The 27,905-nt window shown below is 40.8% G+C and overlaps 2 protein-coding genes and 1 long non-coding RNA gene across 3 annotated transcripts in view; 1 reads left to right on the forward strand and 2 right to left on the reverse strand.

Moving 5' to 3' along the window:
* Positions 1-14,187: 14,187 nt before the first annotated feature.
* Positions 14,188-19,943, reverse strand: LOC136764277 (uncharacterized). Its single transcript, XR_010821173.1, has 4 exons — positions 19,804-19,943; positions 15,734-16,895; positions 15,056-15,205; positions 14,188-14,820 (listed from the first exon to the last, which is right to left on the reverse strand). It is a non-coding gene; the product is annotated as an uncharacterized LOC136764277 (long non-coding RNA).
* Positions 19,944-20,431: 488 nt separating this feature from the next.
* ing2 (inhibitor of growth family, member 2) lies at positions 20,432-25,930 on the forward strand. The gene is made up of 2 exons (XM_066718165.1): positions 20,432-20,599; positions 23,145-25,930. Exons 1-2 carry the CDS (start codon positions 20,461-20,463, stop codon positions 23,822-23,824), a joined length of 819 nt encoding a protein of 272 aa, XP_066574262.1. The 5' UTR covers positions 20,432-20,460; the 3' UTR covers positions 23,825-25,930.
* The window catches only part of LOC136765065 (uncharacterized), a 38,045-nt gene continuing 34,468 nt past the window's right edge, over positions 24,329-27,905 (reverse strand). Inside the window, exon 31 of the mRNA XM_066719537.1 lies at positions 24,329-27,424. Within this exon, the coding sequence (XP_066575634.1) occupies positions 27,162-27,424 (263 nt within the window). The 3' untranslated portion in view covers positions 24,329-27,161. The remainder of the gene's footprint in view (positions 27,425-27,905) is intronic.

Genomic DNA, 27,905 nt, shown 5'->3' on the forward strand with positions numbered 1-27,905 from the left:
TTTTGGCTCGACTACAATCCATTACCTCTTTCAGTACATCCTCTGTAGTGCATCTATAAGCATGAAACAATTAAATGAAGGTTGAGAATCCATCTTGCCTAACTTTTGTTTGTAGAGAGATGTTGGTAGATCAGTGCTCTTGATTTATTTTGCATTTATTTATTTGACGTCTTATTTATGTTGTACAGTTCTGTTCTGGTCATTTAAAAGTTAATGTATTAAAGTTAGAGTGAGTTACAATCTTATTAAAAATCATAGCGTTATGAAAGCATTTTGGGGTGAAACTGAATATTTGTATGCCAACATAGTATTGCCAAGTTTTCTTGGTGTGTCGCTTAAGAGGCTGAATTGAAATTAAACTTTACACCACCTAAAATGTTAACCTTACCTTACAGATGTTGGTTGATCCTTTTTAGCAATGAAACGTGGCTGGAAATGCTATATATACATTGGGCATAAATACAGATGCATGTTTTATCATTACCACTTACACTTGTGAATAAATATGATTACAGAATCATGATTTTATTGTATATTTTCTCTTAGATGCCCGATTTCTATAAGAGCAGCGTAGAAGGCCTTCAGTGGTGACTGTTTAGCTGATTGATTGAGCCGTTAGCAGTCATAATTGACAGGTGATGCATGTATAATGAGTTTGCCGCTTGGCAGCACTGTTAACATGTACAAAGGCAGAAGGAGGGTTGCATAGAATTTAGCTAATTTAGTTTATTACCCCCCATAGTAATGAAACCCAACAAACAAACAAACAAAATCAAGTCCCCGGTAATCTCACGGGGATCTTTTCTGCCTCCTTGCATTTTCCCACATTAATAACCGACCTGGATCGCAACCAGCAACGTCTTCCATCATTCCAGTGCCTTGTTCAATACTGCCAAAAGCTTGTACAACAACTTACAAATCAATTACTTGCAATATGTCAAGGCAGCCTGGAGGAGGTCACTTAAGTTGAACTACTGCAGAGAGATTTTCTTTCTATTAATTGAGCGTTGTTAGCTGAAGTAGTTTTCCGCTGACCGGAGACTTATTGAGTGTGACATCATAAAAGATACCACTCATGGAGGCCGCGTTGCATCCAAACAGCTGGAATAGCGATCCTCGTTGTGACTGGTGGAGCCAATGGGGGGAAAGAATGAGAAAGAGACGACAATTCAATCAGACATTTGTTACGGCACCACTATTTTCTGCTTGATCAAGAAATTTATTTATTTATTTGGTAACATAAACTGACCTCTCTCAAGTGGAACACATCTCTCGGCAGGAATCACCATCCTGCAGTATCTGACAGCCGAGTCAGTGGAGATTAATACAGACGTAATAAGTTACTAACAGTCTTGTTTGCGGATTCCAGCTGCTGAGTGTGTCCCTAGTAAGTCGATACCCAGACCCAATGAAGTGCACAAAAATACACCAATTGCCATGTGTGAATATTTTCCACAGGTTGCACTTCCATTGAAATCATTGAAAATCACTCCTAAGTATCCATGCTAAACATAAAGACACACTGGGGCTCATTCCAACATCTATGTGACAGAGAAAAATGCATTTACAAAGCACCTGCTTGCTTGACTCGATTGTATGCAAGGTATACAGCCATCAGGTAAGAAATATCTGAATGTGTGAAAGCATGAATCCATTTTCTTATCAATTTACTTTTTCTAATGTTATTCTTTCTCTCTCTCTCTCTCTCTCCCCCATTCTCCCCCTCTCTCTCTCCATCAACTTATTTTCGGTAATCATCTTGATAGTGTGTTTAGAAGTTTTTGTTTGTTTTGTACGACTTGTGTTTTTATAGCACCTTTTATATAGTGGAGCTGTGCAGACGAACTCTCAACATGAGGTAAAGACATGTAAAGTGTGTAGTTGCTATGGATTCTGATCTCTGCGGCTCTAGTAATAAAGACGCTGCCGTGTTGGTAAACGTGGAGGTCTAGTAGGGTCTCTTATAGCAGCTACCCGGCTATTTGTTTTTTCGAACCGTACTTGAATATAGAAACGGTAGAAAGATTTAAAAACACTAAACACAGGATCTGTGAGTTTTTCCGCACCTGTATGTATTTGAAAATCCAGTAATTGAGTGTTAAGATGCCGTGGGTGTCAATACGCAACAGGTGGGTGTTCTGCAATTTGAGAAATGCAGATAACATGGGCTCAATCGCCTCGCAATACACTACATTGAAATTATAGTGTATTGGTCTGTAAAGGATTTTATTTTGTAATGTTTACTAACCCCAGCAATGTATGCCCATTAGTTATGTTCCTGTTCTCTTTGGAGAAGGCATATCTATGTACATATAAATAATTCTCATTATATAATATATGTCAGTGAGATACTCCGTGTGACCGCAGCAATCTGGTCTCTAGTGTCCATATTCGCAGCCCCTGTCATATAATAGGGTGCTGAGGGACTGGAAAGACAAAGCTACTTATCACACCCTGGTCTAGAATACACAATTTACTTTCCTACTTTCCATACTTATTTTACTTCAAGCAAACATGTTGCAGACCTAATTTATTCTACAGTGTGTACAAAATAAATTAAGCACTGGTCCCACTTTAGTTTAAGGTATTCAAGAGGCAGTTTAGGTGTTCAATTACCAAGCTATTAGCACCTAATGATTTATTTACTAACTTTTATTTTATGTACAGTTAGTATACTTGGTAACATAAGTACATTAGTGTAGGCCAGTTACTGTGAGGTTATTGAGATTCTCGGTTACTATATATTCTTGCTTATAAATAACTAATGCATGGATTGTGTGTTCCCCAATCTAAAGTGTATTGAAAGCAATGACAACCCAGCAGGACCTGAGGAAGTTATTTTGATGTAGAGTTGCATTCAAAATTGTGAATTCTGGCTGGATTAGTGTGGAATGTAATGACTGCTGTGTAAATTGAATGTTTTAACCAATGTTTCCAAGTTTTCCACCAGAAAGCCTCCTGCTTCGAAGATCAAAGAGGAGATTGAAAATTTAATGGGGTTTGTTCTGTGTAATTAAATTATCTTGTTTTAAATGTTGTTGTTTTTCAGTCCTCAAGCATCAGTGTGAGGCCCCTTGATCACAAACATGTTTTGAATATCACTGAATTCCTTTTCCTGTTAGCCTTTCACAAACCCTCACCCTGTCATTTTGCTCCCTAAACCAAGGCCTTTCTTGTGCTCTTTTCATTGCTATGGAAAGCAATTACACATTCTGGGGAATGGATTTTGCCGTTGCCCGCCTAAGGAAAGTCACACTTCTTGTTCCATTCTCATTCAAATGTTGTAAGCTTTCCTAACTAATCTCCAAATAAAATAAGTATTTTGACTTAGCCAGTATTACACGCGGATCGTCTCTGGGATGCTTCTCCTCGCAAAAGCTGAAGACGATTGTTGTTTGTATCGGCATCCATCATTGAACAAGAACAGAAGACGGCATCTGCATAGAAGGACTAAAGGATTACACAAGAGCAATCCTGGATTTCACTACATCTCGTCCTTTTGAATGAAATGGAGTTGAAAATTAAAATTGTTAAATCTGCATTGCATTAATGCATTTGCCCCAGCAGAGAGGCTTGTCTTATCTGACTCCAGCTAACTACCGTAGGGAACATATGGGTGGGTAGAATTATATCCACCCTGAGAGCAGACAGGCCTGACACAACAGCACTGCATCGACTGTGGGGTCCCTAACTTCATGTTTTCCATTCCCCTCCATGTCTCGTTCTACAGTAACAAAGCCAAAGTCAATGAAAGTAATTGTTGGTGTGTAGAATGTGAGCCCTGAAGTTTTGTCATCTTTCGTAATGGCGTTTTTCTGCCCAAAAGCATAATTGTTCGTTTTGACTGAAATTGACTGTCATTTATGCAAAACCGTGCTGATTAATTTGGGGGAACAGCTGGTATAAAAAGTGCACTTGAAACGCAAGTCAATTAATTTTAATCCCAATCATGACATTAATTAAATCTGTTTGGCTTTTTTCTTTTCTGTTTTTGAGTGAGAAGCAAGTGTGAGATTGTAGTAAGGAAGTTCATCCCTTCAAGCATCAGACACTAAGGTCAGCAGAAGCTGAAGGGAAGAAAGTCATGAATAAAACAAAATAAAAGCGCTTCGTCTTGTTCTCTTAGCCCAAATTCTGTTCATTTAAGAAGGAATTCCATCAGCAAACTCTCTAGACCAGTGCTCCCAGTGAAAGCAATTCTGTTTGTCTTAAGCATCTCCTTTATGTTGTAAAAACACGTTAGCTGAATCTCTGAGATAAAGTTAGGGCGGTGATGGCAAAAACTCATAGTGTGCAGGGGTTTTCACAGGTTTGTTAAACATGTATCAAGCGATAAACAACGTTTTTTTTTTTTGTGACGTATTCTCTGTAGTGAGAGTCCGTGTATCCCCTGGCCTGCAGAAACAAATTATTTTGGTGTGCAGCATCATGAGTTTTGCCAAGAGTTTACCCCCACCCACACCCAGCAACAAATATTTGGCAGGATTTCCTCACCGATTAGGTTTCCAATGAGGGGTGTGGACATGTTTATTTCAGCCACTCAGAAAACATATTATGTATAAAGTTCAGATCACAGTGATGTTATTTCTATATGTAGTTATTGTAACCGCACCAAATTCCAGTATTGAAACCTAATAATATAAAGACTTATAGTATCCAGACTGCAAGAATGTGGTTTGCGAGAGCTCTTGCTTGCCGTATTGATTACACTGAACATCACAAAATGGCCAACCCTACATGAAAACCATATTTAAAGACTAATACCTTTATTCAATGTGTCTCGAGCATTGGGATTTGTCTTTACTGACTCATTGATAACATATCAATAGATGCAGATGATAATGATAGTACTCTCATTTCCCTGCAGAAGCAACAAAAAGGACACTAATGATGAACAGTAGTTTTTGAATAGGAAGTTATGTCAAACTTTTCCTCTCTCTCGCCTGAGTGTTAGACAAATAAATAAAAAAATGATGCCATCTTCTTTGAGAGGTTTTGGAAAACAAAAAAGAAGCAGCTGATGGGCTTTCATTTATGTATACAAGAGGAGGTTTATTTTCTATGTGTTTGGAGACGGAGTGACACTGTACAGATGGGAAATGACAGAAACAATATGGCCACACACTTTGGGTGGAATTCAATTATTCCAAATCTATCAGCCAGATGGAAATAAGGCAGAATTCAGGGGACGTCCAATGGCGTATGTGCAAAACATTTTTTTAAAAATGACTGTGTTCGGAGACAAACTGATTCATCGATAGTTAAATGGGTTTGAAGTAAAATTAAGATACAGTTCAACACCATCTAGTCAATTGACAAACTCTGAATAAATGCACTTACAGTTCTCTGCAAAGGTGATGTATGTTATTTGGAATAAATATATATTTGCATTCATAAAGTCAATGCAATGTGTTTTAGAAACTGAAGAGAGCCAGAAGAATTTAACGATCAATCAAAGAGAAAGGGGTCTTTAACTGTAAACCAAAGGGTTTTCACCTTTCCATTCCTGGCCCGTTCTGTGGATTCTCTGACGACAGAGAACAAACAAATGTTCAAAGACAAAGTGTTTGTACAGAGCATTTCCAACAGTTACCTAGAGTTTCAGCATGATCAAAGCTGGCTCCTGATAGCATATGAAAAACATGCCCCAACTACACCATGCGAGCCTTAATGAAAAGCCAGTGTCTTTCAAGTTTCTCTTTTTTATCTTACCTGTTAGAAACTGCTCTCCATGAGTCAAGGAAGCCCAAGAAAGGATGGTAATTTGCACAGAAACAGAATCTATAAAATGTATAAAACAGACTTCCAGTCAATCTATGTTCATACATATACTTAAAATGTGGGTTAATTTACAGTAGATGATTTTATAGCAGTAAAAACTGAAGTGGTATTAGTCATAATGTTGAATAATTGTAGTTCAAGATGTTCCACACAGTACGCAGATTTATTTATTTATTTCCATAGATCAGTTGTGTCGTTGTAACGTGTGTCTAGATGTTGGGGGGTTGTTATAATAATAATTTATGTAAGTTCCCCTGCCATTTTAGTTGGCTTCCTACAAGACTCTCAATATAAGTTATGTTCTCATAGAAGTCTTCCTATGAAGAAATGCAAACCAGCCGAATACAGGAGCAGTAGACCATTCTTATTCCTATTTTCAGCCTTTTCAAGTGTTTAAGACCAGCCTTGTGACCTTTTCTAAAGCCCTGCCGATGCTAATAGGGAGTTTGTGTGTCTGGAGTTATTCGAGTGAAGCTCCACACAGAGAGCGAGTGTATTCAAAGGGTACGACTAGGAATTATACACTCCTCACTATGTGCATATCTCGAGAGTTTGACACGAACCATAAAATAACTGAAAATAATCACTTTTTCTGTGCTCTGACTGACTTTTATTTTCTCTCCCATAAACCTTAATATGATCTGGGCTCATCCATTCTGTGATCTGTTTTAGCCTAGGGAGCAGTTTGACTATACAGTGAACTGGCGTGCCATCTAGTGGTCACAATATAGCAGTGAATATAGCAGTGTATTTACAGAGGCTAGGGGTAATGTAAGGATCGACTGAATTCATTTTCTGTCTGTTCTTTGTGTTGTTGTTTTTTAAATGGCAAGTACTGAGTAGACCATGAGTAGTGCTAAATTGGGTCTGTGAAAACAACACGTACAGTATTGTGTGTATAAGTTGTATCATTAGTATTAGTAGTAGTGATGATACTATAAAAGTTGCATCAAAAGATATTCAGGGACTGATTATTAACTCTATAGGGAAAATGGGTGCTAAAAAACATTATTATTAACAACAATATCATCATCATCACCATTTAAGTATATATGAGGCTTACATTATAATACTACTTGGAACTGTTACCCATAGTGGTTAGGGCTCTGGACTCATAACCAGAAGGTTGTGGGTTCAAATCCTGGGTGGGGCAGTGCTGTTGTACCCTTGAGCAAGGTGCTTCACTTAGATTGCTCCAGTAACATGCCCAGCTGTATAAATGGGTACAAATGTAAGTCGCCCTGGATAAGAGTGTCTGCTAAATGACAAATAATGTAATAGTAAGTAGTTTTACAAAACGAAAGTGACGAAAAACATAACGTACACGCTAATGCAGGATCATTGCTGCAGGGATTTGCTTCCATTCCATTAGTGAAGTCAGGCACTGATGTTGGGCGATCAGGCCTGGCTCACAGTCAGCCTTCCAGTTCATCCCAAAGGTGTTCAATGGGTTTGAGGTCAGGGCTCTGTGCACCGATCTCGACAGCAATTTCAGTATAGACCTTGCTTTGTGCACGGGGGTATTGTCATGCTGAAACAAGAAAGGGCCTCCCCAAACTGCTGCCATGAAGTTGGAAGCGCAAAATCGTCTACAATGTCATTGCATGCTGTAGCGTTAAGATTTCCCTTCAGTGGAACTAAGGGGACGTGCCTCCTCCACCAAACTTTACAGTTGGCACTATGCATTCAGGCAGGTAGCATTCTCCTGGAATCTGTCAAACCTAGATTTGTCCATCCGACTGCCAGATGGTGAAGTGTGATTCATCACTCCAGAGATTTGATTAACTGACTTGTTGGAAAGGTGGCATCCTATTACGGTGCCTCATTGAAAGTCACTGAGCTCTTCAGTGCAGCCCATTCTACTGCCAGTGTTTGTCTAAGGAGATTGCATGGCTGTGTGCTTGATTTTATACACCTGTCTGCAATGGGTGTGGCTGTAATAGCGAATCTACTAATTAGAAGGGGTGTCCACATACTTTTGGCCATGTAGTGTATGTAAGTGGGCCTCAATCCTGTCAGTCCACCACCCCCTGGGCTTATCCCTAAGGGTCCAGAGTTAAATGAAAGCACTGAAGTAACAGAAGTCAGTGTCTATTAAAGTAAGTGGGTCAATACAAGACCCTTGGCTAAACCTCTGTGCTACTTTAAGTAACTTTTTGGAAAAACAAGCACCAGCACACATTAGCAGATATATGGTTGAGAGTCAGTCAGGTTTCTTTAATTAACAAAGTAAAAGGTGAAAGTTAGAATGTGACCTGGCTGCATGGTTTGGGGTTTCGAGAATAAACACTATAGATGCTGAGTTTAATAACACAATCTGCATCCCCATTGGGTGGGAAGTTTCTAATCTGTGAAATTAACACATCAATACATGTCCAATTATAAATCAATCAGTGTTACACGTAGTAGCAGACATACACTCACTTTAGGGATTTGAGTAAGTGATTCAGGCTGTTAACTGGTGGAGTATTTTAGACATAGTTTAGCTTTGACTTCCAGTGTCCATTAATAACTAAGTGATCCAAGGATACTATCCAGCATAGCCCTGACACCACTGTCCTGTGACTGAAGTGCATTTTCACCAGGTCTCTGTTGTTTATTCATGTACTCCAGTTCTTTCCTTATCAGTGGGTCATGCTGTTGGGCCTGCTGAATTTCATTCCATGGAATCGGCTGCCTGGAATCAAGAAGCCTATCTTCTTTGAACTGTGCCTCAATGGCATGGAGGGAGATGGAGCTGATCTGTGGTGTTCGTTCTTCCTGCTGAACCTTCAGTGTCTGCTGAGCAGCACTGATGACTTCTGGGCCGACGGCTTCTGTGCACTGAGAGACATTAGCATCAGCGTTTGCCTTCGCAGGTCTGTACTTGATTGTGAAGTGAAAATCTGCAAGCTCAGCAGCCCATCTCTGTCCAGTGGCGTTCAGTTTGGTGGTGGTCAAAATATAATCAATACATTTTTATTTGTATAACGCCCTTCTCAGGGTAGCCAAAGAGTGCTTTACAGAGTGATAAACATACTACAACAAAATAAAATAAAATAGTGCTGGTAGTGTACTGGTCATGCAATGCAGGACATCTCCAAATACAATTGTGCATTGCATGTCCATGGCACACCAGCGGCACTATTGTCTAGAAAAACAGAGACTACAAAGATGAGTCTTCAGTCGTGATTTAAAGGCTGAGACAGAGGGGGCTTGCATAGACAGTTTCAGGTCCTATAACTAAGTGCTCTGCCACCAGCGTTTTTCTTGTGTATTTTAGGGGTCACTAAGTAACTGGCTTCCTGGGATCTCAACAGCCAACCTGGAGTGTATTCGATAAGGAGGTATTTTAAGAAGGGAGGTGCCAGTCCCTTTAGTGCTTTAAATGCTAATAAGAGAACTTTGAAATCTATCCTGTAGCACATGGGCAGCCACTGAAGAGAAGCCAATACTGCAGTGATGTGTTCATGTTTTTTTGGTTTAGTTAGGATTCTTGCAGCAGCATTTTGCAACTGAAGTGCAGAAATAGCTCTGTTTGTGCGGCCTGACAAATGCATGTATCAATTTCTTAGTGTCATGTAATGAGAGGAATTGTCTTAGTCTAGCAATGTTTCTAATCTGCAGGAAGGAAGATCTTGACACATTCTGAATGTGTGATTCAAAGGATAGATTATGGTCACAGATGACACCCAGGTTTCGTGTCATCTCAGTTATCATTACTCAGTTTTGTATGATTAGATTGTTGTCCCTTAAAATTAGGACTTCAATTAAAGTGAGGGGGTTGTTATCTGTATATACTGTAAAGGATGTAGTGTGTTACAGATAGTCCCAGAAACACTCACAGATGACACACTTCAAAGCAAGGAACTCCAACTTCAGGGACTGGATATTATGTCCACTAGCTGAATTAACACCTCTTGCTGCTGGGGTCCGGCTTGGACATTGACCTTTCCCTGGGTGCTTTGTTTTCCTTATCTGGCAGCTCTTGGTGGGTGCTGGCCAAAGTGCATTTCTCTCGGCTGGTTCAGAGAGTAGGTCATAGAGTGGCTTGGCGATGCATGGGAAGTCCTGAATGTATGACCGATAGTATGAAAGGAAACTCAGCACTCTTTTGACTTCACCTACTGTGGCTGGTCTCTTTTCCTTCAGGGCCTGGACAAGGGCTACCTCCGACTGATCAATCGTATAGTCATCTTCAGACACAATTCTGCCCAGGTACCTCACTTTGAATTCTTAAAGAATTCACAATTACGAGATGTCAGCTTCACCCCAAGCTGTTGGTCCTGACATGGTCCAAGTGGTCATCAAAGCTGGAACTGTAGACCAGGTTGTTGTCCAGATATGGCTGGAAAATGGTATCTCTCAGGCCAGACAAACAATTTTTACATGCTTTGCTGGAACTCAGCAGGGGCAGAGTTAAGGCCAAAAGGAATAGGAACCCACTGGTAAAGACCGTCGATGAAATCACAGCAGAGCCTCAGACTGCCAATTTTTTTTCGTACTCATTTTTATCCTCCACATCTCTGCCATCTCTGCTCTCAGCTCACTCACCATGGCCCCCAGCTCGGTCTCAGAGGCTCTTGATGATCCTCTCCCCTTCTCAGCTCACATGGGGTCATCAACAGTAGTGTGAGGAGCCTGTAGTGAGACTGGAGTGTTCGTGAGTGTGGTGTGAGCACGACGTGCCAAATATTTCAGCCACCAGTCCTGTGTGCACCTCTCTGACATTTTTAGCTTACCCTGTCTCTCATTCTTCAGGCTCATTGAGCTCCTCATCTATCATGAGTGGGTCGTCAAGGTAGGGCTTAATCTGAAATTTGATATTATCATTCAACAGTCCCATGCCTTCTGACCTCAAAAACTTTCTAAGCAGCTCTGGACTATACTGTTCCTCAGTATTCTTGTCTTTAGAGGCAAACAGAAGCCTGTCTTTCGATTCAATAGCTCTTGAAAAGAAAGTTTTGGGCTGACTCTTTTGGTTCCTGGGAGATGCTAATGAGTTTCTGAAACATGTCTGTTATATCATCTGCATTATAATGGCCCTTGAGGATGGGCTTTAATTTTTGGAGGGTCAGATTGCTCTTTACCTCAAGCATATCCATCAGCTTCAGGCCAGGGATGATGGCTCTGATGACTGCCTCTACTATTTCTGTCTCACAATGCCCTTTGCAAAGCCCTGACTCTATCTGATGTATAAGATTGGTGTATGATAGCTTGTCTCTCTGTCCTCCCTCTCCTTCAAATGGTCAGACTCTAGCTCCTTCCTCCCTGTCCAGCTCTCTTTCTGCCATTCTGGCGAGTGCCCACCTGCTCTTACTGACTACAGTCTCATCATCCTCCTTGATACATTTCAAATATATGCATATCTCTCTGCAGCTGTCTTAAAGCTGCACTGGCCTGATTCAGAAGGTTCTCCAATCCCATAATAGTACTGTGCTGATCTCACTGTACTCACTGTACCCCTGACTGTGGCTCTCACTCCAGGTTAGTCTCTGGAGATGGTGCCTCTCTGTCTTACTGGAAAACACTTCTCTTAATTTAACATATACTCAACTCAAATCTCAAATCAACAGTAGTTAAAGAAAGTGATCTACAAACAGTGAAATCACTTACCACTTTGACCTTCAAGGGTGTACAATTCCTTGACTGCATTTGTTCTCTAATATAAAATGAAGAACAGTATACTGTATAAGCTATGTCTTGATATAGCTGTTTGACTACCAATAGTGCTTAAATGCATCTAAAAACCAGCTGACGAATTCCAATTATGCTACATTTCCAATGTAACGTGTTCTGTCACAGAAATAAACCCTGTGCATTTGAAGACTCTATGTGGCATACTAAGCAATTATGTTTTTATGACTTAAGGATTAAAAATGTGCAGGCACAAAACCCCATTTACTTCCCATTGATTCATGCTTGCATATAACATTTCAAATCAAGTGCCCAGGGCCAGAAAACAACAACAAAAAACAAACATGTTACATGTGTCTCAAGAGAAGTTCAGGAGATTTGTATTCTGCAAATTGTTTTTAAGACAGGAAAGTTGTACAAAAATGTGCAAAGTTTCCCTCATATTTGGGGGAGTGGACTTGAAAAGTCCTGCAATTGTGTTCTCCCTGTAAACATAATTATTTGTAAATCATCCAAGACTGGTGACACTTCTGTTTACTGTTGGGCAGTATCATATTTTAATGTGCTTTGAGTTCACAAATTCTCAAAGCACACCTGAATAATTTATTTCCTGCTTCAAATGTCCATTCAGTCATTTGTTTCAACAGTGGTGTGCTACTGTTAGTTTCTCTGGAACTCTTTCAGATTTGACTCATTTGTGATTTGTGTATCATGCTGTGGTTGAGACAATAAAGCTTTGATGTGTTTGTCTCTCCTGTTCATCTGTCCTCTGACTGAGACACTCATCCTGGATGCCAATAGATTCAGACCAGCTACCCAGAGGGAAAACATATCTTAATACCACCCTCATCTATCTGGATTCAATCCTTGTTAGGACCATAACCAGGCATCTGGTGGGTAGATTTCTTCCCCATATCTTCCTCATGGACCTACTTGTCCTAATGATTCAGAGTAACCAGCTGGGTCTGTCCCAGTGAAAATAACCACAGCCAGTAAACTCTCAATGTGTATTTTTTGATCACCAACTTCAAAGCAGATCTTACTTAACTTGATCATTAGATAAAGATACTAGCTCTTCCTCTGCTAGCTCACAGCGATGCTACAACACTCTCTCACTCACTTTCACACACACTCAGAGCCTCACAGAGACTCACATCTTCCTTGACTAACTGGATCCAGGTCCATTTTGAGGGACCCACAGATGCACCTACACTGTCTCCACAGCTCCTCCAGTCTGACCCAGGTAAGGCAGCTGCTGTGCTTCATATAACTGAGAAAAAATGTAAGACTTCCTAATCACAGGCTCAAGGAGTAATGTGAAATAGAATGTGAAATAATCAAATGTATATATATATATATATATATATATATATATATATATATATATATATACACTCACCTAAAGGATTATTAGGAACACCTGTTCAATTTCTCATTAATGCAATTATCTAACCAACCAATCACATGGCAGTTGCTTCAATGCATTTAGGGGTGTGGTCCTGGTCAAGACAATCTCCTGAACTCCAAACTGAATGTCTGAATGGGAAAGAAAGGTGATTTAAGCAATTTTGAGCGTGGCATGGTTGTTGGTGCCAGACGGGCCGGTCTGAGTATTTCACAATCTGCTCAGTTACTGGGATTTTCACGCACAACCATTTCTAGGGTTTACAAAGAATGGTGTGAAAAGGGAAAAACATCCAGTATGCGGCAGTCCTGTGGGCGAAAATGCCTTGTTGATGCTAGAGGTCAGAGGAGAATGGGCCGACTGATTCAAGCTGATAGAAGAGCAACTTTGACTGAAATAACCACTCGTTACAACCGAGGTATGCAGCAAAGCATTTGTGAAGCCACAACACGTACAACCTTGAGGCGGATGGGCTACAACAGCAGAAGACCCCACCGGGTACCACTCATCTCCACTACAAATAGGAAAAAGAGGCTACAATTTGCACAAGCTCACCAAAATTGGTGACTGGAAAAATGTTGCCTGGTCTGATGAGTCTCGATTTCTGTTGAGACATTCAGATGGTAGAGTCAGAATTTGGCGTAAACAGAATGAGAACATGGATCCATCATGCCTTGTTACCACTGTGCAGGCTGGTGGTGGTGGTGTAATGGTGTGGGGGATGTTTTCTTGGCACACTTTAGGCCCCTTAGTGCCAATTGGGCATCGTTTAAATGCCACGGCCTACCTGAGCATTGTTTCTGACCATGTCCATCCCTTTATGACCACCATGTACCCATCCTCTGATGGCTACTTCCAGCAGGATAATGCACCATGTCACAAAGGTCGAATCATTTCAAATTGGTTTCTTGAACATGACAATGAGTTCACTGTACTAAACTGGCCCCCACAGTCACCAGATCTCAACCCAATAGAGCATCTTTGGGATGTGGTGCAACGGGAGCTTCGTGCCCTGGATGTGCATCCCACAAATCTCCATCAACTGCAAGATGCTATCCTATCAATATGGGCCAACATTTCTAAAGAATGCTTTCAGCACCTTGTTGAATCAATGCCACGTAGAATTAAGGCAGTTCTGAAGGCGAAAGGGGGTCAAACACAGTATTAGTATGGTGTTCCTAATAATCCTTTAGGTGAGTGTATATATATATATATATATATATATATATATATAGTAGGTGGTGAAAGAGAGGGAGAGATGTAGAGAGATTGTTGCACTACAGGTCTTCTTTTGTCAGTATAAAACTCACGACTGTAAACCTTGAAGTTGAATGTTTCATTAGAAGATGCAGCCATAGTGAACTGATGCAAATCCAGTTTCTCCCAGGCTTAAAGAGCAGCTTTATGAAACACAAACAAGATAAAATCCACATACTCCTCTCTAGCGCTCTGTGTGGCTAAATAGTCAGGACAAACAAATACAGCCAAGAAGATTCCAGAACAAGTAAGACCAGCAGTTTGGGCATCAGGATGCACATATAAAACACAGATATAGTGATACTCTTGTTGTGTGTGCAGCTGTAACACTCCATCTTGCAACCAAGACAAATTTGAATAATAGTCCTGAAACATCTTGGGGAAAAAAACCCGTTTGGCTCAGGTCCAATGTCAAATTATTAAAATGAGACGTGGAGATGAACTCGCTGCACGATCATCACAATAAGCAACTGGGACACTGTCCTGACTATGAGTTCCTGCCTTCAACCCTTAAAGCAATACATTTCCCCACAAACCTCCACTTTTACACCTCATATCCCAAATGCTCATGTTTTATCAAAGAGCTGAGACTTCTATAGACTCTGATTAGACACCTGTTTCACAGTCCTGTCTTCCTTGGTATAGATCCTTCATAGAGATTGATAGATGACTGATAAAAAAAAAACATGAAACAGCACTTCCTGTTACAACACCCATCCCTCATGATCTTCTTGAGAAGGTTTGAAGTTGTGACCCATGAGCTGTAAAAAGCAGAGAGGAACAGGAAGGAATTGCACATAACAAGACTAATTTTTGCAGGAGTTTCTTCAATGCAGTGGACATGGCAAGACAGAAGCTTTCATATAGGGAGACTCAGACTCTTCCTATTTATTATTATTTGTACTGATGCATATAATAACTAGAATATCCTGAATAAGAATGAGCACAATCGGAAATACAGCTTAAGAAAAGAGTTGAAAGAAATTACTCCTTTACCAAATTCCTTGTTGTTGTTTCCCAGTTCCTCTCCAGGTCTTTGGGTGGTCGGTTGTCTGCTCTTCTCACCGCGTCCCTGACTGACAGGACTGTGGAGAGCTGAGTGATTCCCTGACCCACTGACCAGGACAGCACAGACTCCTCCAGCCCCTGATCACCAGGACACCATGAACAATTCAAGTAGTGATTACTATTTTTACATATTGAAAGTTGAATTCACTATTGACATTCTCATTTTGTGTGTTGGGCTGCTGGTCATTGGCTTGACCATCTACGGCCTGTACCGTATGATCAGGTCCAACATGGTGGTGCCCATCTACATCATCAACCTGCTCATCGCCGACCTTCTGCAGGTCATCATGAGACCAGCCTTCTTACCCTTAAGTATCAAATACTTATACAAATATAATACTACACACTCAGCAGCTGAAATGGTCTATGGAATTTCTGATTGTATCTTTTCTGTGGGTGTGTGTGCCAGTGTGTGGTTCATGGTGTGTATCTCCCTGGAGAGATACCTGCTTGTCGCCCACCCTCTGTGGTACCGGAATCGCCGCAGTATCAGGCACACTGCGCTGGTTTCTGTGGGAGTGTGGGTTCTGGCTCTTATATTCCTGGCAATATTTTACATAGCTTATTATTCGTATTTGCCCTGCTATGCATGTGACATACAGTTACCTTTTTTCTTCATCCTGCCGTTCCCCCTCCTTGTTTTCTTCTTCATCGGCACTTGGAGAGCCATCGCCAGCACCACCTCTGTACGAGACGCAGAGAAGAGGAGGATTCGGTGCACACTGGCCCTCGTCCTGGGCGCCTACACTGTGCTCATCCTCCCGAACTACATTGTGCATATGATCTGGCTTTCAGGAGATACAGATGTGTCCAATGCCTATATCATCACATATGAAATGATTAAACTAAATGCCCTTGTGGACCCAGTGCTGTACATCTTCCTCAGGCCTGATGTCAGGAACACACTGGGCTCTCTCCCCTGCTGTCAGAGGCTGTTCACACTGACCAACTGCTGGACACCCAGCGCTGAGCAGGAGGAGATGGATAATATGCCCACTGTGTGTCCTACTGAGACTGTCACCGGTGTCTGAGAGACACAAGAGTTTAAAAGCGCAGCTGTCTCTGGAAGTCAGTCCAAGACATTCTAGTCCACCACGTTCACAGTTTCCTGTTAGTCAGAGGACTCTTCCTGGTACAATTGCCATGGCATCATTTCTTTTGTATCAAGAACTTTTATGGTAAAATAAAGGGGAGATCATTTGAGAAATCAAAGATTAAATTGATAAGTATGTATGGAAATATGCATAAACATACTGAGATATTTAATACATTATTTTGTATAGAACTTTTATCAAGCTTTATAGATGTGTTGTCGGAATTTAAAAAAGTTCATTGATTAATTGCAATTATTTGTAATATGAAACTATTACAATAGTGCATATTGATGTAAAACTTAATTTGGAGAGTAAGAATTTATGATGCAATGGATACAAATGAATGAAGAAATACAAATGTTTCTGGATGTGTGCAAAAATTGTACTCACTTTCTAAATATAAACTTAATTTGCTTTGTATTCAAAATAAATGCGTACGTGTATTGCTCATAATAAAGTTATAAAGCTGCCATCATCGGTTCGGCTCGCCTGTCTGATTGTTCTCTGATTAAGAAACATATTAGTATTATTATTATTTATTTCTTAGCAGACATATTCCAAACATTGTGCTGTCAAGGAGACCCATCCAGTTGCTGTCTTAATTCCCTGGGTCTCTTCAGCACAGTCGTTTGCAGCCCTGGTCCTGTAGAGACACCGTCCTGCAGTCACCGTACCTGCCAGGGACAGAGTGCAAGCGCTGTGACAATGTTAATAGCTGTCCCAAGTCCCCAAGACACTGATGATTCCTCACGGCCAGCTTCTCAGACCCCGCCACATCCAAAAGGACAGATCCAAAGGGCTGCCAGTAATGTTCAGTCTCCAACTTCTATGTGCAGTAAATAAAACCCCAATCGTAAACGTGCACCTCATTCACCTGCATGCTGGTTAAATCGTGCTTATGTTTTACAAATAGGCATTTCAAGTTCTATGGTGCTTTGTGACTGCCAGTGTTCTTTGAAGGCCACAATGTGGTGCTATTGTGTCAGTCTTATGAGAAGCAATGTTTGCTGTGTGTTTTTGAAGCGAGATACTTTAAAGTAAAAGAAGTCCTCTCTTTGCATTGTGCTTGTGAAAATCACAATCTTTCTGGTTTGTTTAGATGTGTGGGTTTGAAGCTCACTAGTTACAAAACACATAGTGCTTGGGGGTCTGATTGAATTTGCTCTTTTTAATCATTAGTGGCTGCCATGTCTAAAGTTGCTGGCGTTAGAAGATGCCGAAGCCAGACACAGGACAGGTGAGAGAGAGCTATCTTGTTGTGTTTCTACTTTCAGATAGTCTAAGTGTTCCTAATCTTGTTTCTGTTTTCGCTGCTCTAGAGGCAGTTCAGAGGAGAGCAACCAGACTTATTCCAGGTCTGAAGGGAATGTCCTACTGAGAGACTGAGGAACTGAACCTTTTCACCCTGGAACAGGAGACTATGTGGGGACTTGAGTCAAGTCTTCAAAATCATGAAGCAGGGACACACGCACCCGGGGACACAAATGGAAATTGGGCTTCAAGGCATTCAAGACAGAAAACAGGAGACACTTCTTCACACAGAGAGGCGTCACAATCTGAACAAACTCCCCAGCGATGTGGCTTTAGAGACAATTTGGGAACATTCATAAACAGACTGGATAGGATCCTTGGGTCACTAAGTTATTAATGGACACCAAACGAGCACGATGGGTCGAATCCCTGGTCATCCAAACACAGGCTGAACTTAATAATCATAGTACAACCTTTGTAATTGTATTTAACACTTGCATTGTGTGCATTGGGCTGCTGGCAAACCTCCTGGCCATCTGTGGTCTTTATCATCAACCTTTATTTGGTGGAAAGTTTTTTTTAATTCATTTTTGTCTTTTTTCTCTTTTCTTTTATCAGTGCCTGCAAGGCGATAAACATTTGCACTGTAACTCATGAGCCGTTTCAGTCTTGAGTCCGTCTTTCATACATCTTTGGACAACCACTTGAATGAGCAGGGGATTTAATAGAATAACACAAAACTAGATAAATACTCAAAACTATAGAAATAGATTAAAATGTAAGCATTGAAGAAAATATATATTAAAAAGCATATTTCACAATTATATGCATCAGAGTATGTATGATGACTGTACTGCTGTATATACAACCTATGCTAAACTTCCCCAAGCAACTGTTAACACATACCATTATGCACTTAACTAAATTATATAAATTGCCCGTGATAAAGATAAACAAAGATTAACATATATTCTATAACTGTAAACTGTTTTCCATTTCTACCAGGCACTTTAGTTCCTAATATGAACTGTTTGTGTACTTGCATTTTCAATGCATTCACACAAATACCTTGATTGTACGATCAGATATTTGACAAATGTATTTCAGTATTCTGAAATACGACCAATATATACACACAGTTGGGTAAAGGTTCATTAAAGGTTCAGTGACCCACGTTTGTCTTCTGCAATCTAACATATTTATAACTCTTTACTGGTGAAGAAAAATGTTTCTGCTTCCAAGACAGATCCACTGAGATCTTGATTTGATTTTTTGCATTTTGTTCAATGTTTTATTTGTGGATTTTATTTTAAATCATCTCCTCATGTACCCAACAAAAATGTGCATTATTTAATTAAAAATTCCACTTATTCAAGATTAGTTCACGAGCAATTAATACTCAGTTGTGTTATATGTATGTGTGTGTATTTATGTAGTTATTTTAGATTTATAGTAGAAATGTTATGGGACACTTCCTGCAGTAATCCAGAAAGGCAGGGATGCTGAAACCTATTTTTTTTATTTTTTTGGCAGCAATGAGCACTGCTCTAAAGGCAACCCCCACATACCCTCACCTGGCATCAATGGATCCTTACATTTCTTGATAATGGATCCATGGAGCCAGATTTAATCGAATCAATCAAAACATGCCCAGTCACGCCTGAGATCACCAGTTTCCTGTAGGCTTTTAAAAGGAGTGTGTATAATTATTATTGGATAGGCTAACCCAAAAAACAGAAACCTTATGACATGCATACAACTACATACATTTGTAACACAAGTGCTTATGCAACGTCATTTCCAATTATAGCGAACACAGTGGAAAACGAAAAATCAACAAGTGTACAGGAGTGACTGTTTTTCAGCTTCCATCACTGCTTTCTAATAACATACTATTTAATTACTGCGCTGACAATTTAGAAATCTGCTTTTTTAAGTTGTCATATAGTTTGTTTCCGAAAAACGAGAAGCAAGTGGCACGACGCCTTCACTGCCCAGCGGCCAAACACAGGATCCACACATCCGCGGACCTGGCGCTTGAACACAACATACCCATGATCCCTCGGGACAAAACTAATGAACATGACTTAAATCTGCTTCCAACTTACATACATATGTAACCATAAACAGATACATAAAATGCCAGGGTAAATCACGTATTGGTAAGAACTAAACTTCAAATCCACCAATTCTATCATCAACAACTAGAAAATGGATGATGACGCGCGCTTCATTTGCATAATATAGTCGCATGCCTCCGTTTCGGTACTGTAACGTTGCGCGGACAGTCCGGCTGTGCGGCGGCTGCTCTGTGAACTCGACAAGTCTTACCAAGAGCAGGAACATGGCGGATGCAAAAGAAGAGGCGGTCACAATGTACACCATGGGCGGCTGGGTTGCAGCTGTTTCGGGGCTATTTAAGCCGACCAGGCACCCGTCTCCTCATAGGCATTCTGAAGACCTGTTCACTAGGCCACTCGCTGAGAACGCGTTTCTCCCCGGCGCCTAGGGGAAAGTCCCCGGACCCGTGGCAGAGAGTGCCGCCGCCTCGAAGCCTCCGCCGGCCGCAGCCTCACCCTCCAGCGGCCGAGACGCCTCCGGGCCGAGCCGGGACCTGCGCGCCGGAGCTCGTCACAGCGGGTAGCAACGCAGGTGGTGTTTGCGCATCAACAGAACGGGGCTCATTCCCAGAATGCCGCTTTTGCTGCTTTTAAACGTTTGGTCTCCTCCCCTTTAAGAGAGCGCAGCCGTGACCTCTGACCCCCCGCCGAGGAAGCTGCGGGACGGTGCAAAAACGCGGCGCATTGCCTTATAAGGTCCGTCTCGGCGCATGCGCAGGCAGGGCAGTTTTGTTTGAAGTGAATTGCAGTCAGGCTGGCGGATGGAGCTGCAGAGGAGCAGCACAGTAGACACATTATCCCCCCCCATGTCGTCCCCCTGAAGTATGCGCGTCTTGTAACCGTCTCTGCTTCATGCATTGCGGACACAATGCTGGGACACTATCCAAGCGCGGAGAGGAGCCAGCTGGTCGGGTACGTGGAGGATTATCTGGACTGTGTGGAGTCTTTGCCTCTGGACATCCAGAGGAATGTGTCTCTGCTGCGGGAGATCGATACCAAGTACCAGGGTGAGTGCCTCTGAGAGTCCGCCGGGCAGCCACACTTCTTTTGCGCCTCGTTTTCTTGCTTCGCTACGGTAGACGCAGGTCGGTGAGCTTTGATTTGGTGTAGTTCGCCGATCGCATTGTCTGTGGATCCACCAGATCTGCTCTCTCATCGGAATCAGTCGCTAGTAAAGATAATAGGTGTTTTCCAAAGTCAGGAGAAGGCAGGGGATCAGCCATTTTGGCAACTGGGCAAAACTCCTTTCATGTGAAATACAAAAGAGTCTGACAATGAAAGGCTGGTTTAAAATGCTCGGTTATATCCCGGGACTTTGAGTTAAACCTCGCCGTGTAGGTGATTTGTTGCTCAAAGAAGACTTGCTTGTATCTGGAACTTGACGGAAGAAATCCCTCCTTCGCCAAATCAGAAATATTTTCTCCAATGCATATACATTGCCGTTTATATCTCTGAGTGGATCCTGTTGCGGAGGGTTTACTAGGCGGGTTTGGAGCGAGAAACGGGTCTTTATTCTGCAGGTTATAATGCGCTCCGGCTGTCTGGTGTCTCGGGGGGTCTTAGCAGCAGCAGCAGCAGCAGTAGAGAGAAATAATAAAAAGTTGTTTAGTTTTGTTCTACGACTAAGTGCCAGACGCATTTATTCTGTGTGATTTCGCAAACCGGTCGATTGTATATATATATATATATATATAAAAGACAACCTAATTTAAAAAGAGTATTTGTTTATTTGGAACCTCTGTGAATACATGGACTCGAATCGAACGAGAACGTGTCGTCACTTCCGGGTTATGAACACACGCCTTGAATACGGAAGTGCCGTGCACACTTCAGGAGAAGTTTCTCTCGTTTTATTGTAGTTATTACAACAAAATGAATTTATATTGATACCATCCAGATCCTTTAGGGAATTTAGTGGCTTTTTTTAAATCAACAGATGGTGAATGCTAAAGAAGTCTCCCCCCCAAACACACCCCACCCATGCCGTGACTCTCGGGCATTGTGTCGTGTTTCGTGTGAGCGCCTGTCTGTTTGAACGGCTCCGGGTCACGAAACAAACCACGACGAATCCGCAGACACGGTCACTTTTATAGGCATGTTTTAACGGTATGTCTTTTACAAGCCCCCATCCTCGCTAAAGAATACATGAAATGTTGTTAAAATAATTGCTATGTTCTTGCCTTATTGTAGCGCACGTTGCATGTCATTGTAATGCAAGTGTAATAGTGTGATCTGGAAATGAAAATGCGTTCAGCATGTCAAGATTATTCAAAAACGAAAACGGAGAATTGGACAAAAGGAGAGCACTACAGATATAACGTTTTTTAAATTATTCGTACAAATAACAGGAAGCAGAAGGACCGCGATAGTTTTAGAGATTCTGGGATTATGAAATGTTCAGTAAAGGTGAAAACACTGGTATCCCCGGAAAAACTAGTATGAAGTCCATGTGCTTTCCGTGCAAACCAACACGTTTGGACACTTTATCAGGCAACAGGTTAAGCTTTATTAATGAATTAAGCTTGACAATACAGTGAATCATTTCATTATACTCCAAGTTTAATTTAAGTGGTTTGTATAGATAGTGTACGTATGAATGTATGTGTGTGTGTGTGTGTAATTATATATTGAATACGTCACTTAATATATCGGGCAGGATTAAGTACACTACAATAATGTCAACCAAAATGTAACCATTTCAGAATGGAAATGAATCACATAGTATCTATTTTTGTGTGTGTCTTTGTGTTCGTGTGGTGTTTTGCCTTTGATCCCTTCAGATAATATAGTCAATGTTTTACTTAAAGGATAAATAGCAAAACCATTGCTCTTCAAGGTTTGTGTTTGTTTTCCCTGCAGTTTCGTTGCTTCTTTCAGCTTCTGCTTAAAATAATGAAGCCAAGGCTGTGAGCAATTCATTAGCAGGATAAGCTGAGGTGAGGTGTTTACCTCGGTTCCTCTTTGAGAGAGGGAAAAATAACTATCTGTACTTTGATTTCCTTTGACTTTTACTGTGCTCAGGGAGACAGAGGAATCCTTCACACAATAATTGGGGGGAAATGCATTCCAAGCCTTTTAGTACCACAGCCTGATACATTTTTTTTAAATTGTTTAGTGGATCAAGGCAATTGCCTACTCTGCTTATTCGGGTGCATTAATTTTAACACGATGCATGTTAGTGGAAGTCGCAAGTTCAGTGATACCTCAATATTAGTCTTTATGTACAAAGTCACAAAGTTTGCATGATGGAGTTGATAAATAACTTTCCATTCACAGTTATCATATTAAAGTAATACTATTAGAAGCATGGTTCTGGTAATCTCTCTTAAAATAATGTCCAGGTCATTTCTGTACTGAATTTGTGTGCATGGCTTTCTTCGCTTGCTGCATTTCCAGGTATAGTAGATCTTATGAACAGCTTTGCTTGCATAGCAACACTTTCCAGAAAACCTACTGCCCAACTACACCCCACACTGCACGTGCACACACACCTGCTCAGGGAAAACTTCACTAGAAATCGTAACCTAAACCTAACCATGTTCTTGGTTGCAGAAGTCTTAAAAGAAGTGGATGATGTCTATGAGAAGTACAAGAAGGAGACAGACTCGGGCCAGAGGAAGAGACTACAAAACCACCTCCAGAGAGCGCTGATCAGCAGCCAAGAGCTGGGGGATGAGAAGATCCACGTGGTGACCCAGATGATGGAGCTGGTGGAAAACCGGGCCAGGCAGATGGAGGCCCACTCACAGTGCTTCCAAGAGCCGCCCGAGGTGGAGAAGACGGTGGAGAAGGTGAAGCAGGACTTGGTCCCCCCCGAGAGGGCTTCTGCGCGGCGGCCGCGGCGGCAGCGCAACAGCGAGAGCCGAGACTCGTGCCACAACAACGCCAATGGCACGGAGGAGGTGGGCGAGGATCTGGTGCCTAAGGAGAAGAAGTCCAAGTCTGCCAAGAAGAAGAAACGCTCCAAGGCCAAGCAGGAACGGGAGGTTTCCCCCGGGGATTTCAACATCGACCCCAATGAGCCCACCTACTGCCTGTGCAACCAAGTGTCATACGGGGAGATGATCGGGTGTGACAATGGACAGTGCCCCATCGAGTGGTTCCACTTCTCCTGTGTTGGACTTACCTACAAGCCAAAAGGGAAATGGTACTGTCCCAAATGCAGAGGGGACAGCGAAAAGACGATGGACAAAAGCATTGAGAAAACTAAAAAGGATAGAAGATCTAGGTAGTGTTTATATACATGTTCATTTTGTTTTATTTTTTTTCCAACAGTTGTGTTGCTGATGAAACAATCTGATTTAGAGAGGAGCATATGCCTATGCAATCGTTTAAATCTAGGGTATTAACGTTGCCATATGGCTGCTCTCACTTCACCTGTTGCTGCACTTAGCCAAAAAAACAAATACAAGACTGTAACAGGTGCCCTTGCAGCCCAATGGAAAATTGCATAGACCGAAAGAAGACCTCTCTATTTTACTAAAAGATTACTAAAGGTGATATGTTAAACAATACTGCCATTACTACTCTGTATAGGTGCTTTTTTTCATTTTTGTCTGACTCATTACTGAACACAGAAGGATCATGCATCTATAAGGTTTACGTGTTTGTAAACGTCTTTGAAAGTTGGAACAATGATATGACCAGGCATAAGGATACCATCATAAGTGGGGACACATGGTCTTTGGCATTTTCTACATTATGTTGGAAATATCTGTACAGACTGATTTTACTACTTTGTAAAACTGGAAAATATATTTTCCAACTTTTTTTTTTTTTTTTTATAGTCTTCCAAACCAGTGGCAGATTTCACTGTTCAGTACCCTGTTTGGTCTAATTTAATTTTCTTAAGTTTTGCAGTATTTAAATAAACCTGTGCCAGTGATGCCTGTGTGTTATTTTATTAAACCCAGAAGAAAACATAGATGCATTTTTGATTGGTTGTTTGCCAATATACAATAGTCATTTTGTTTTGGTTTTCTCTTTTCCTGACTGTTGGTTTCCTAAAGAAAGCCCTGTAAGGTTGTGTAGTCCAACATTTTCACCATGAAGCTGGAAATAGATTTTAAGTCTATTGTGTAATGGAGTCAATAAGGCTTTTACTGTAAGAACTCTTCTTCTGGGGTCATTTCTTACAAAAGTCTGATACTGAGAGATGCTTGTACTGCTATAGTAGTCATGCTGCTAGAATCCCATAGAAAAACATTACCAATGCTGTCGTGTGAGCGTATTAGATCCGTGCCGAGAGAAATCAGTGGTTTGGCAATTGCAATTGAAGCATGGTGACAGATTACATCATTACAAGTAATGACCACTGTCTGGAGTGAGTTTTTTTTTTTTTTTTTTTCTTCTCCCCCTCTTCCCATCTTATGGTTGGGTAATTCTTAAGATGCTTACAAAATGTACAGTTATCCTCAAACCAGGTCTTAATTCATCAAAATTTCACGTGTTCCAGAATAGACTGGAAAATCTTCTGGCTTCAGAACCAGTTGATTTAATTCATCAAACAGGAAAGCATTAGTTTGTATAGGATTTGGAGAGAGAATTGATTCCAGATTTGTTTCCAAGATAGATCTCATCATAAATATCAGACAATAAACTTGTACTCCTAACTCTAACCCAGATATTTCCATGTCTATGCAGATTCAATACCATTATCTTTTGTCTCTTTTTGGCATTGTATACTAGTTTTTTTTTATTATTCTACAGACAGACTTCTCCGGAGACCATTCTTTGTTGAAATCTAACTTGATCCGTTGCCAATGCCAAATTGTTAATTAGTGTCTAATTAGCTTAAATAAACAAAGAGCTGTAAAGATGAGTAGATTACACAGGCTTAATACTGCAATCCTTAGGTCTATATTAGGCCTACGTTAAGTGGGAATGGGTTCGATCTGTGTGTATATATAACATCAGTTAGCTGAATTTACAACAGCAGGGCTTTCTGGACCCCTTGATACAACCTGCATTGTGTAATAAATCTAAACCTTAATGCTTTTCACTGGTTTTACTCAACAATGATAAGGCACTGAGGATTGTCAGTTTCGTACTTGGAATAAGACACTCCAGCTTTCCCTTTTTTAATTACTCCGAGACTCACTCATTATAAAAGGGGTTCTAATACATTATTTTATCATTTCATTTGTTTTTTTAGTTTTGTATGGTCATGACTGCACCAGGTGACTTGTGTTGCACCCTTAAACTAAACTTGATATTCAAGCTTTGATCTAACCTTTGTTGTTTTAAAACTGATAGCCTCACCTAGTTTCTGTATGCCACCTTTTCTGCACGTGTCCTTTGTTTTCCATTTAATTAAACGTGTATGTCTTTCTACATTCTCACTGGGTTCCATGAGTTACTTAGCTGTGATTATTCCATTAACATGCCCCAAAAAATTATCTGTGGTGGCAAGATTCATGCTACCTCGAATCAAGAGCATCTTTTTAAATGCGTTATTCCTTCTCATCGGCTTTCTATGATGGTTCTGTCTTCTATGTTCTTTTTCAAGAGCAAAATAAAAGGAGGATATTTAAAGGTTAAGGGAACACGGGCACAGTATTAGAAAATACATTCAAATTTATAAATAGAAATGCGATCTACTGGGATTGGGGGCTTAAAAAATGTGGGATACATCTCTGACCAGGACAGGGAAAGTGATCTATTTCAATGCAGGTTTGTGGTACAAGTAGCTCCTTAATTATAAGACTGAGTGTATTATCTATTAATCAAGGAGTTATGCTCAGACTGCTGTATATTCAGCTTTTTTTTTTTTGGTAAGTGCTTACATAATACATGATATATAGAATTTATCCTGTATTAATCCCCAGTATCAATAATTAGCAAGAGGTGGGGTAGGGGGTAGACATCTGAAATGCATTGGAAAGAACAGTACTTGAGTATGCATTCAAAAATAGGTTGAGCATTCCTCGGGAGTAATACCTAAGAAAACCATTTCCCATGAAGTGAATTGTTTTACGCCTGACCAAACAAATCTACACCTGCCTGGACTATATTAATTTTTCTTGTTCCACATTTTATTGACATTTAAAGCTGAAATTGACTCCTTTCGGTTTTCGATTCAGGATTCTCAACCCCGGTTTCTGTGGCATTTGTACAATAAAAGCGGCATGTTTGATCAAAGCATGTCTCTTAAAATAGGATGTTCTCAGGCGGTCGTTAGGAATGTCACCTGGGCCCATTAATCCGACACACTCAGAGATAGGACAGGTTTATAACTACAGCCTTAAATAAATGTGAAAACTGAAGGTTAAACACCTGCTCAATTGATATCTATATCAGCAGAAGGCATGACACTAATAATTATATTCTTTCAAAACTGGAAATATAAAACCTTTGGAATATTTTTCTAAAATGAATATAGGATATATATATATATATATATATATATTTTTTTTTTTTTTAGTTAACCACATTTTTCAAAAAGACTGTATCTGGATATGCTTTGAGAAGGAATACCTGAACATGACAATTGTGGGTTATCATCACAAACAGTCCCCTATGATGGTGCCCATTGGCTTATGTTTTATGGTGTTATGAGATCTGGTCATTTCATCTGTTCAAAACCAGTTCTTCATCCTCTTCCTCTTCCTCCTCGCTGGTGCTCGACTGCTCCCCGAACAGGTCTGTTCCAGCCGACGAGGATTTCACAATCTCTTTTGACATGAGCTTCAGGGTAATGAGCGTGGCGCTGTCACTCAGTCCGAGCAGAGCGGTTCGGCTGTCACAAGTCAGTGAGAGACACTGGATTCTGCTGTCAGGTGTGAAGATGGATATAACCATGCCAGTGTTCAGGTCCCAGAGGCTGATTTCACCTGGGGGGGTGGGGGAACAGGCCCGTTGGCACTTAATACACAAAAATACTCCTGGGACACATGACACTGCCTTGCTGTACCATAGTATTTTTTTTTTGTGTGTAACTTCTCTACATTAAACTGAGGAATGGCCAACTTCAATGCCATATCTTTTTTAATTATCTTTTAACTGTCAATGTAACACTATTTCATGAGAACATAATATATTTTCTTACCCTGCCACCTTGAAACCATTGACAGAGACAGAAGAGAAAAGAGTTTCAGGTGGGCAGAGTAGGATCATAGCAGTAGCAAAGCTGCAGCACAATGAAGACCTCTTTAACACTAACAAACAAAACAAAATCACTATATACCAGCAAGGAAACTGAGTGTGTTTGGTTGGCAATAGTGTGCATGACCGTCCAGTCATTATGTTATAAAGCCTTGGATAGATTTCCTTCCCCATGGTTACAACATGCACATACTTTGCTTTGTTGTGGTA

The sequence above is a fragment of the Amia ocellicauda genome, chromosome 12 (genome assembly GCF_036373705.1).
Source record: "Amia ocellicauda isolate fAmiCal2 chromosome 12, fAmiCal2.hap1, whole genome shotgun sequence".
NCBI classification, from domain to species: Eukaryota; Metazoa; Chordata; class Actinopteri; order Amiiformes; family Amiidae; genus Amia; species Amia ocellicauda.

Bases quoted from the DNA above. Each gene is read 5' to 3' on its own strand.
- ing2 (XM_066718165.1), top strand. From the start codon at position 20,461: ATGCTGGGACACTATCCAAGCGCGGAGAGGAGCCAGCTGGTCGGGTAC. The intron at 20,600-23,144 runs GTGAGTGCCTCT...TCTTGGTTGCAG, and splicing joins GATCGATACCAAGTACCAGG to AAGTCTTAAAAGAAGTGGAT.